The sequence below is a fragment of the Corvus hawaiiensis genome, chromosome 5 (genome assembly GCF_020740725.1).
Source record: "Corvus hawaiiensis isolate bCorHaw1 chromosome 5, bCorHaw1.pri.cur, whole genome shotgun sequence".
In the NCBI taxonomy this organism is placed as follows: domain Eukaryota; kingdom Metazoa; phylum Chordata; class Aves; order Passeriformes; family Corvidae; genus Corvus; species Corvus hawaiiensis.
Window position 1 is genome coordinate 37970606 of NC_063217.1, and position 12361 is coordinate 37982966.

Below are 12361 nucleotides of genomic sequence, written 5' to 3' on the forward strand. Positions count from 1 at the left end.
TATGTCCCTGAGTCTAGGGGCAGCCTGCAGAAGGGAAGGAATATCCACCACAGAGGTGAGCCAGGGACCACCTCCCTGGATGTATCACAGCAAAGGGGATAAACATGGCACAAGTCCATGGGACTGGATGGATGGCACCAGAGGGCACTGAGGAAGCTTGTGATGTCATTGTGAGATCATGCTCTACCATATTTACAAGGTCCTGGTGCTTGACAGCAGTTCCTGAGGACTGACTAAAACAAATTCTTGCCCACCTTCAAGAAGCAGGATCCAGGAAATGATGACCTTGAATTCATTAGCAGCGGGTGAAATTTTCGGAACTGATTAACTTTAGTTAACTTTAGTCCATGAAAGACTGCCTTCTGCTAGAATAAATCAGAGACAGTTTACTAGAGTTTAAGTGTGTCAGGGATTGTCTAGCATAAGGATATGGGGAAGCCATCAATAGAACTACACAGAACTACTGGTTGTCCAAGAAAGGCACTGTGACGTGTATGGAAGAATCAGAGCACCTGACAGGACAGAAGACACAGGCAGGAGACACCTCCTTTTGAAAAAGGGAACTGTGAAGAAGGGAAAGACAGCATGATTAAAAACCAGATGCTATTAGCAGTAAGACATACATTCTTTAAAAGCACAGAGTGGTGTCCAAACAAGGGAAACAAAAATGAGCATTAATTCAAGCTAAGTGCATGTAAATAATAAGATCAAGTAAAAAAAATAACCAAAAAACCCCAAAACCCAAGTTTGAGAAATAGCTTACTGAAGCATGAAAGCTGCTATTGAAATATTTTTTTCAAGCACCAGAAGTAGGATGCCTGCCAGAAAGTCTGTTGGGCTGATACACAATCAAAATGACAAGAGACCACTTCAGAAGCAGGAAGGCCAAATTAAGCATTCCCGTTGAACTCTTAGCAGTGCCCAACACCAGATACCCGACGAAGAGAATAAAAAAAGGGCAAGTACACAGTGATACTTCCTACTAAATACTCCTATCTTCAGATAATCTGCATGATAGCTTCTACTGGAATTTTCTGCCATGAATAGCCTCATGGCCTTTTTTTTATTTTTAATAAACCCAGTGTTTCCCAAACAATGCAACATAAACTGACAAACTATTGTAGAGTGTAAGTATTGCTGACTCCAGTCTCGTTATCAAACAGAGGAACACATGACACCAATTTTTTATCAAAGGGCTCTGGGAAGCTAAAGAACTGCAGAGCACTAAGTCCTACTTCTGTGTTGAATAGAAGCTAGTAATAAATAACAAAATTAGTAAACCATAGACACAGCTTTTGTGGAAAAAAAGCCATGCCACAGAAAAATATTATCATCTTTTGAAGAAATCAAAAATTATGTGGACATGAGTGAGGCTATTAATACAGCAACTGACTTTCCAAAGTATTTGATGAGGTTCTTTGCTTTCTTTACAGGCATAGTTCTTCATCAAAGTATGGCAGATTTCTTAGGCTAATAACTGCTAAAGTCTATTAATTCCAAATTTTAAGTGTGTTTGAGACTGTAAGCAGCATAAATGTCTGTGCTGGCAGCTGAGCAGTCCAACTCCTCTTCCAGGTCATTCCTGAACAATAAGGAAGTTCTTGGTAGTTGCAATTAAAATGACTATAAACAGCTGCAGAATAATTCAAGAACTCTGTCAAGGAAAGGAGCCAGCAGGAGAGCTCAGTGCAAGTGCAAATGATTGTATATGGAGTGTTAGACCACTCAGTGCATATACTCAGTGCATTACCACCAGGAGGAAAAAAAAATTAAAAATCTTGGAGTCAAATGCAAATAGGTCTTTCAGAATTTTAGCTCAGAGTTAATGAAAAGGGAAATAAAATAGCAGGAATAATAAGGATGGAACATGAAACATTTATATAGCAACTTCATGGAGAGGTCTCTGATATTCCCATAGCACAGGGCAGCAGAGACACAGAGGTACGTAACAGTATCCATATCTGGGAGGAGAGGTTAAAACAAGCACCACATTCTGCAGCCACTGACTCAGGATGTCATTAATTTCAAGACTATAAATGCATTCAAAAGACAAGTCTGTGCACAGAAAGCCGTCTATGAAGCATGACAACCGCATTGCAATTTTTGGCTCAAGTGTCCCAGTGCACTGGTTGCCAGGAATGAAGCTTATCCATTCTTTTACTTTTTCTCACTAGCGTATGTTTTTGGCCAGAGCTAAAGTTGTCAAGAAAAACATTCACTGGTCAGACCCAGCATAGATGCATTTTTTAAGTTAAATTTTATTTTCAGTTACTCTGGGCAAGTGGATCATTATACTGGTTAAACAACTCAATTCTTGTTATTCCTAGCAGTGATTCTCCACAGTGATCTCTTGGGGCTTTTTTTTGAGAGAACATACCTTGTTACTCGATGGCATTCATCCTCAAACCTAGATCCCTTTTTTATTTCCTTAGCATGGAAATATTTATTTCCTTATCTTGGATCCAAAATAATCCAGAAAATTTATCACTCTAATTTTACTTCAGCTCTACCTCTGTGCAGACTCCTGATTACAAAAAAGTAGAATTCAGGGAGCAATAAAATTAATATTCTTCTTCCCAAAAGCTAACATTAATTTTATTGCAGGTCTGCTAGGAAACAGTGATAACATATAAAATTCAATATAAATGACTGCTCTTAAACAGCTGCCACCTATCAAGATGATAAAAATAGATCCAAAAAAGGTAAAAATCACCAAGTTTAAAGAAACAGTTTTCTTCCAGCTACTGTATAGAGGTTTAGGCAGGGCCTGCTAAGCCTGCTCTACTTCTTTGCAGCTAGAAACAAGGTGGAAAACAGGTATTTCTCTACCATAACCCAGTTTATGTTCCCCCGGCTCTCTTGCGGAGTGCTGAAAGACTGCAGTGAGATGAGCCATCTTTTCAATTTTGTGCACTGACTTTTAAACATATACCCATATATTCTTGATTTTGTTTAACCAAACTTATGACTTGTATGTCAACACAAGTGCTGGGCATCAACACTGAAATATATTGGTTAAAATCCATAAGCCAAGAGTAAGCGGCAAAGCAGAAATATTCGGATGTACCTGACAAAAATCTTCAACACACCATCCCATGTCATTCCTCTCTACAGGATGCAGCAAGAGTTAAGGCTTTTTACAGCAGCTGAGACTGCCCAGAATCACCAGCAAAGTTCCTACTGAATCAATAAAGGCAGCTGGCAAATCATCCTGGCAACATGTCAGACTACAAAGTCAAATCCAAACATAGCAGAATTGAATCTCCTTTTATTGGCATTTCTTCCTTCTTCTCCCTCCAGCAGGGACAAGCCCTGAGGCTACATGGCTTTTAAGCTGAGAGTTCTTGCAGCAGTATTTCACTCTTGCTAGCACAGCCTGGGAAAGCATTTGGCATACTTCACTGAACAAACCTGACTGCACAGGGTAACGCTTAAAAGTTCTGATGCTTGAAGAAAGAGAGGGCTGAAGGGAGGTCTATCTCTCTATGAACGAACAACCCAGTCTTTACCAGAAAGATCTTCCTCAATTAGCAATGCAAACATACTACTAACCAAAAAAATACCACTATATTGCTCTTTGGTAGGATAAAAGTGAATGTTGGCTGGCCTTATCAACCACAAAGGCTTCTGGTCTTTTTAAACAGATCAGTGGGAGGAAAATAAATGGTGCATCCAATAGGTAATCTGCTACCTTTTGCTGCATTTCTCGCTGGTATTGGGGGATGAGCAGCAAAGAGAGCATGTGGAAGCCTGAAAGCATACAGCAATATCAGCCAATCTCACATTGCTCCCCCTCTCTTCTGCTGTTCCCAGGAGAGACACAGAAGCTATAAACCTTTAACCTATTTAGGGAATTGCAAGCATCCCAAGTATTCAGTACATAAAATAAGTGATATAATGTTGTCTGAAAGATACCTTTTGTTCACATTGTTTTTTCATGCTGTTCTGTTTACTTGCTTAGAACATTAAATACTAAAACCTAACTTTGATTTGAGCAGCTGGCTTTGACCTCCACGAAGGCTTATCTGCAGCTGTGCTTTAAGAGAACAGTTTCTAAAATTCATCTTTTCACGGCTGTCCCTCCTCTTCCTCAAAGTATTTAATAATTTTTCAAAATATCTATTTATTAATGTCCTTCAGACCAGAAGACAAATTCTGAGATTATGCCAAAATTACTTCAGGAAGCTACAGGTATGGAACTACTTGGCAGATACATATGCTCTCTGATGCCCTTCACCTCGAGTAAAAATGAAGGGGAGGGAGTACTTGAGTTCTGCTGCCTAAGATCTGGCAGCTCACCTGGGCAGAGGCAGCCCATTCCACCCGCATGTGACACATTGCCATCTTCCACTTTGCTGTCCTTGCTTCACTCCTACAGAGTGAAGGGCAAGGAAGGAGTGTGCTTCCACCTCTTTCCTTTCCTCTCTCTAGAGAAGGCAGGGCCAAAGCCTGTTCTGCCAAAATGAGCTCCTGGCAATAGCAGGCAACAAGCAGCTCCACCCTGCTCAGTTAATCACAACACCTGACAGGAAAATGTTTTTTCTTCAAGTTTTCTTAGTCCTGTTGCCTCCTACAAAAGGGATCCCAGTGGCTGCAAATGCCTCAGCAGAAGCAGTAGTGTTTAGGGAATAACCTCCTAAAAAGAAAATGCTGACCTACACAGGTTACCCAGACCATTTCTTCCCTTTCAGAAAAATCTCTTTAGTATGAAGGACCAACTTCTGAGCACAGCAAAGAAAGAGAAACAAAGGGAAGCCCCAGGACAGCTGGCACTTCCTTGCCACCAGCAGCAGACAGGCATGGTCCTCTCCTCTGACTGCCAGCAAGTGGAAACCTTTAGTAAGTCACCTGAGAAACACAGCACAAAGGAAGTGAAATGCTGCACTCCATGTGCTTAATTTGCTTTCAATGAGTGCACACCATGCAGTAAATTCAAGCAGCTGTACATGCATGGGTATGAGTCAGACTCACAGCTGGTCAGTTCTCTCCTACCTTGCAAAATGAAAAAAACACCATCATAAAAGCCCCTAGCAGAGCCCCAGTAACCAGTCAATAAACCACCAACAGATTATTTACCACAGCTGGACACATACAGCCCGGAGATAGGCACCCAGTCCAGGGATCCCCATTGCTGGGGATGAGGGGGAAGTGAAAATTGCAAAGTACTTAATATCTAAATTCATACACTGCCTACAAAACCCCAACCAAAAACCCAAAAACCAAAAAAAAAATACCCTACCATTAAATCAGTTTGCACAGAAGCCTGTCCCTAGCTGATATTTAACACGGAAAATTATATCAAATGCAGATTAACCTGAGAGCAAAATTGGCTTCAACATATATCAAAAGTTAGAATAGACTGTGTAAACCTGTTAGTAATTCTTGAACAAATGTTAGCAACTTTCCAGAATTTTCCCACAACAAAGTAGACACCCTTTCTGCAAGTAAACTAATGTATTTTCTAAGATTTGTTCCCTCTTTAGAACAAATGCTGAGAGAAACTCTTAGAAGACTATTCCAACAAGCACTGTGGCAGATCCATACTTCTGTTACTGCAGGTAATTAGGCAGTGTTATTTAAAGAGAACAGTATTTCTTTGTTTCTGTTCTCTCTTTATTTATGGTCCATTTTAAAAGCATTGGGGTAAATCAAAACTGAATAAACTAACTAAGCATAGGGATGTCTAATAAAGATAATCCTTCCTTCCCGAAGACAAATCTTAAGAACTTATGGATTAAGAAAAGATATGACAACAAAGACTGTGGCTAGACATGGAACATGCAGATACATGCAATTAGACACTAAAACAGATTACTTCAGAGATAAATCACTATAGCTTAAGTATTCACGAAAGGAATCATTGCAACAGCATTAAGAAGAATATATGGAAACGTGTTAATAGTATAGCACTCATACCATCAGTACAAGAAGCCTTAAGAGGCCTAATAAATAATATTTTAAGCATCAACTCAGATATATGGAAAGCAAATAACTGAATCCCATAAAAACAGAGCTAAGAGAAAACAGAAGGTTTGCTTACTCTTCTTGACGCAAGTCATTAACGCTCCGATCTAGTGAGATCATATCACTTGCCACCATATTAAACCCAAACTCTTTAATGCTGGCTTGAATGGATTCTTTGTAATCTGGTCCTAAAACATATGGCTTTGCTTCCTCTCCAGGGCCACCAGCAACTCCATGAGGCTCAGGCTCTTTGGGTTCAAAATTACCAAGGACTCCAGGTCGTAACACAGGATCTGGGTATACAAATGTCTGAGGTTTAAATGTGAGATACTGCCTCTGGATGATGTTTTGCTGCTTGTTATCAACACCATGATGATTTAGTTCATTTTTGGCCTTATTTTTCCTTCGAATGGATTCCAAGTCCACTTCCACACCTTCAACATGAGGCCAAGGTACCACAGGTTTGAACTTCTCATTTCCTAGTCCGTGGTCTCCTTTGTTTGGCAGGGGTCTGTTGGCTTCTTTGTCATCCTATATACACACATAGAGAAACAGCAGACCATGTCAATTGATGATCCTTTTTTTATTTACATCCAGTAGCTTAATGCACTAAGAGTTGGTACCAAATATATGTTGAGCAAGTATTGAGAAGTCTCTGCTGAGAGGCTGAATGAACACGTTTTACTAAGGCTACTGACCACTGGAGAACATCACCAGCCGTTGTCCACACTTACCTCGGTGAGTTGGTCCTGGAAATGACTGAATGCCCAAAGCATTCCCAAAGACCAAATACCCATGTAGGACACGTTAACTTGAATGTAGTTCAAGCTGTAGTTCAAACTGATATGCAGGGGGCACTGACAGAGCGTTTTATGAAGGAGAAGGTGACATGGAGGCAGACAGTGCCACACTCCAGAGCACAGCGGCCTTGGTCCCACTGTTGGACAGGGGCTGTTTCTGGGGTTTCTATGTGCACTTGTGACTCAGAGCTCAGCAGGGTCTCAGTGGTTGCTAGATACAGCCTCAGATGGGAAAGACTGCTGTAACTACGAGTAATCTGGCACACACATCTGCGGCAGCTGCGAGCCACATATAGTCCCTACCCTCCACAAACCCCCCTGCACCCCCCAACTCACTCCCACCAAGCTCCCTCTGCTGCAACAGTTTATTTACAGCTGAGAGGTGGCACTGATGGCATTGGGAACAACAGGCAGAAATGAGATCAGCTGCATGGACACAGGCAGACCTGCCTGGGGAGGCAGTACTGGGGTGAAGAGAATTGCCACAGCCACTGGCATCTCTAGCATCCTTGTTTAAAACAATTTCACTGCACTCCTCCCTCTCTCCCCACCAGGAGATTTGAAGTTCTCACTGAGAAGAAAGGCTAGGATTTTGAAAACTGCTCAGCATTTTCAGTGATCAGCGAGGTTGGTATGGTTAGAACAAGGGTGTGTGATTTTGGAAGAAATAGACAGAAAGGCTTTGAAGTGTCTGAGTGTGAAGTCTCCAGAATACAACAGCACCACCCATGAAAGCACTCCAAAACACACACTCACTGCTTTTTTCAGTACTACTGTCCAAGTATGATAAGGGAAACATTGCTGAAGGTTCAGATTTCCTGCTAAAATTGTTTACTTGTAAGCAGGACAAATGTTAGATCATTCAGAAATCTGCAGGAAACAACACACATTTTAGCAGTCTCAGAATCAAAAAAAATTTGAGATCAGAAGGATGTCACCTAATCAAACCTGCTGAAGGCAAGTTCACAGTTAGATGGGGTTTCTCAGAGGCTTGTCCAGTCACATCCCTTTGTCCAGTTTCTCAGGACAACCTGTTCCAGTTGCTTGACCCATCTCACAGTGAAGTTTTTTTCCTCATATCTCAGCAGAAGTTTCTCATGTTGCATCTTTTCCTTTCAGTCTGCACCCATCACAAGAATTTATTTCCATTTTCTCTGCAACTTCTCTTTTTAGGGTGAAAAGATGCAATTAAATTCCCCATTAGACTTTTCTCCAGCCAAACCCAGCCTCTCTAGCAGGTCTTTTCTGGGTCCTCTGCATCTGTTAACATCTCTCCCGTGTTGGGGCAGTGTGGGAGGAGAAACCACACACAGAACTCCAGACAGCTAAGTTCTTTCTAGGACATCCACCCATTATGCACTCTGCCTTTACTGCAACAAGGGTACAGTGCTGACGCATGTCCATGTTTAATTAAACCACACAACACTTCCTACTACTTTATACTATTTTCCTCACATCAATCCACATAAAAAACCTTCAGAAATTAAGAAAAATACAGTATAGAATATTTCTAGGTTAACATGGTAACAATGGGAGTCAGACTGGCTCCAATTCAAAATAAAGAGTTTATTCAAGAAACTTTCTGAGTTCTCTGTGATAGTTTAAACAGGGAGGACATACAACATGCAGAGGAGTTACATTATTCTGTTATTCCATCATCATTTTTTGAGGAACTCAGAAGTCTGTGTTAAAAAAGGGAAGTTTAAGGGCATGTGAAAAGGCACATTTTGCAAGCAAGTAAAAGGCTGCCATGGATCTAAATAAAGCCCTGAGAGGACTTTTGAAGAGAGCATCATCTCACACTTAAACCTAGAAATCAAAAGGAAGGCTTTGCCACTAGACTGTCAGAACACTGCTGAGCTCTCAGCTTGCATCTAATTCCTGCTCTGAGTGCGGAGGAAGCTATAAAAGCCAGCAAAACAGACAGCATCATAGGAAGGATGCTTAAAGAGAGCATAATTTTGACTACATAAAATTTCATGCATTTATGTACTCAGTAATATTTAGTTCTGGTCTCCACATCTCAAAAGGAGTCAGAGAAAGTACAGAGTTGGGTAACCAGAATCAAGGAGAAGGTAGAAAGGTATCTTGAGATGAAAGACCAGAAAGGCCACTCATCTTTCATCTCCAAGACTCCGCAGTTTGGAGATGTGATGGCTTAGGGATATATAACTGAAGTTTAAAAAATCATGAAAGTGATGGATAAACCAAATGGAAACCCACTGTTAACTGAGACAGATGACAGGTCCATAGGGGGACAGTAAAAGGGCTGGGAGAAACCTTATGAAAATTTGAATTAAACAGCTGTAGATGCTTGAAGTCCAAAGGGAAGGCAGCATCTAAAGTAGCCAGGTTTGCACACTGCCACGCTCAGTCATCACCCTGGATCATTAGTCTCCATCAGACAGGACTTTCTTATTCCCCTCATTACTTATTATTGTGCGGAATTAAATAACCTTTCATTCCACTTCCATTACCTATAAAACAATTATGAGCTTCCACTTAGCCAATTCTTTGACTGAAGCATAACACTTCTGAAAGAAACTTGTTTATTTTGCTGCTGTCAGACCTATGACTTATCCTGTATTACACTTAGCCTCATTATAACTGGTATGCACAATTTGCATTATAATGCATTTATTTGCAGTTCCCTTCTACGCACCAAATATATTCCATATGTGCTGGCCTAGAAAAATATTTCCTAAAACAAGGAAATTATACTCTAACACACAGACACACTCATTGACCCCAATATCTATGCACAGAGGACAAATAAGATAGAAGGCACTTGTGGGTTAACCTTCTGCAAACCTCAGCGTGACACAGCTGCTCACTTCTTCCTCCATACCCCTGGACACACACCTAAAACACAGCAATCATATGGGATGCTATGAACAAAATTAACTTAATCTCAGCATTTTGTGGACAGTTAAAAAAACAGAAGTGGAACTAGCAGTGTTTAAGTGCATGGTGCAGACAACAGCTACTGGATGTTATTCATTTCTCCACAGATAACTGAGACAAGAATTTTCCAAATACTGTCTGGAAAAAAAGCAAAGTCAAACCACAATCAAAGAACTACTTCAGTCATCTTATAAACCACAATGTCTTAGTTAGGAACTTCTAGAGCTTCCTCTCTCTTTTATGAATTATGATCCACACGCCCTTAAAAAAAAAAAAATAATGACATATCAAAAATATCAAAAATCTGAAATAATTTTTAATCAGTGTTCCTCACTGATTACAAGTTTGGCTCAGGTAAAAGTAGTCATACAACAACAGTCAAACTGGAAGGCATGCATATAAAAATATAAACCACAACAACCTTTCTAAAGTGGCAAAACAAGATGATCTGAAAATTATTTAAAAAGCTTGGAAAAAGATAATAACAGCAAGGTGAAGGGAGGGCTCAGCAGAAGTGAGCACAACATACATCTGAAAACAGCACTTCTATGCTGTCCAAAAATGAGGGGAGAGAAGCAAAAACTGCATATTCTCTCACATCTAAAGACAAATAACAAAACCAACAAAATCTCATTACATCTTTATAAAAAGGACACATAATATCGAAAAAATTATTTTTTTCCATAGGGCTGGACCTAGGATTTCCTACCAGTTTTCTAGATCCAGTTTGCTGCATGCTTCTTTATTTTTTGAATGTTTTTTTCACTCCTTAGGGAAATATGTATGAGTAACTGCAATGGATGTTTCCAAAACAGTGACGTGACATAAATACAGTCACTACCTGACTTGTAAATAAAAAAATGGGGGTTATTCATTGTCATTTTACTTCACAAATTAGGTGCCTTATTGCAGAAGACAGGAATGCAGTTGAAGGTATAGAAAACATAACTGTTTCCCTTTGAAAATATGCCTATAAATTACACAAAGTAAAAGGAAAAACCGTGAGAGGTCTTAATAAAGCTGCAAGAACTGTCATCTGGTAGGAGGGCTGGAGTTGTAGCTGGCAATAAAACTGCCAATGTGAAAGTTGCATAATCTGCTTTTCTTCAGTAACTAGTTCAAGAATGGCAACTCCCTAAAACTGTCTATGAAATAATGTCTGAAAAAAAATTGATGTTAAAAAAGTGGATTTGCTTCAGAATTTTCATTTGAGAACTTCAGAAGAAGTAAAACAAGCAATGATTGCCTCAACACAGTTGTCTGACTCTTAAAGGGTTCCATCCCATTAGACCTCCCACCTCCCACCCCTGCCATAGTAGCCTCCATTCGAGCAACTAGGAATTATACCCACTGCAGGACCAGCTGCAGACCAGAAGCACACACAAATGGAAAAACACCCAGCTTCCCAAACAAGGATAAAGATCTATGGCACTTCGGCTATCACTTAAAAAAAAAAAAAAAAAAAGTAAAAAAAAAAGAAGCCTTTTCAATCACTACAACTTTTGCACAAAAAAAGTCTGTTTTAAGCTCCACATGCAGCACTGCCTCTAAATCATATTTTGCTAAACCTTCCATCAAGCAATTTCATCACAAGGCAATCCTGTTGACTAAATTAGGGCTGAAGCTGGACCACGAGAGTTCTTTTGTCAGATATGAGCAATGACATTCAAGTCATCTGGCTTGAAAGGGCCATTTGCTGTCACAGTGCCTGGGCAAAACAGTCTCTATCCTGCTATGACTCCTCTCAGTGTACTTCAGAGGCACTCCAAAGGTGATGGAATGCATACTTAGAACAGATCATTTATGAGAACTGCACAAACACAGAGATAAATACAATTTTACACTAAGTTAGAGAAAACTTCTGAAGTTTAAAAATGCATGTTTGTAAAACTAACAGATTGCTAAATTCCTCCACTGCATGCTTTGTGCAACCCACGTGAGAAACCATGCTGTTGATGGTATTTGTCACCAGCAGTTCCAAGAAAATATAAATTTGTAAGCTATATTCTTATGTTCATAGCTGCCCTTAATTTGGACATAAACTGACAATATGAAAGTCCATTATGCAACCAGTGCTACCTCTCCATAGTAGATTTCTGCCCCCTTAAACATCCTGGGGGAAACAAAACAAATTTAAACAAGACCAATTCATATCTACCACCCTGGAATAAGTTTTGGTACATAGAACTACCATGACTATACAGCTTTGTACCACAGACACATTGCTGTGATGGCATCTCCAAAAAGCAAGTAATCCTATAAGACAACGACCACATCTATTATTTTTTGGAGTGTTCAGCACAAAACTTGGCCAGAGGCCACTTATGAATCACAAAGTCCAAACAATTAAAAATAATTGTGATGATATAAACAAGCAAGCATTACACTATATGCATATTCACATATATGTATGTTCTACTCATTAAAAAATACATAACCCTGAAGTGTAAGTGAGGTGCAAGGGCCACAAGCAGCTTTGGAGAAATGTGTGTTGAGCAGCACTTCTACACTAATGTGTTTTGTACTCCCACCTATACCTGAGGAATGGAAAATAAAATGTTGTGGGTTGGTTTTGATTTCTTCTTTTCATGAAATTTAACTAAAAAAACCAGCAGGGCAACTTCCTCCTTCACCTGTTTCCTAGATTTCACAGCATCTATCAAGCTGACTGACATGTGATATACTATTCAATG

At 40.0% G+C, this 12361-nt stretch overlaps 1 protein-coding gene across 3 annotated transcripts in view; it reads right to left on the reverse strand.

Annotated features, from left to right (window-relative positions):
* The window catches only part of GALNT7 (polypeptide N-acetylgalactosaminyltransferase 7), a 71777-nt gene that overhangs the window by 34065 nt on the left and 25351 nt on the right, over positions 1 to 12361 (reverse strand). For all 3 annotated transcript variants that reach the window (XM_048303648.1, XM_048303649.1, XM_048303650.1), the window contains exon 2: positions 6041 to 6495. In XM_048303648.1, coding sequence (XP_048159605.1) covers positions 6041 to 6495 — 455 coding nt within the window. The remainder of the gene's footprint in view (positions 1 to 6040; positions 6496 to 12361) is intronic.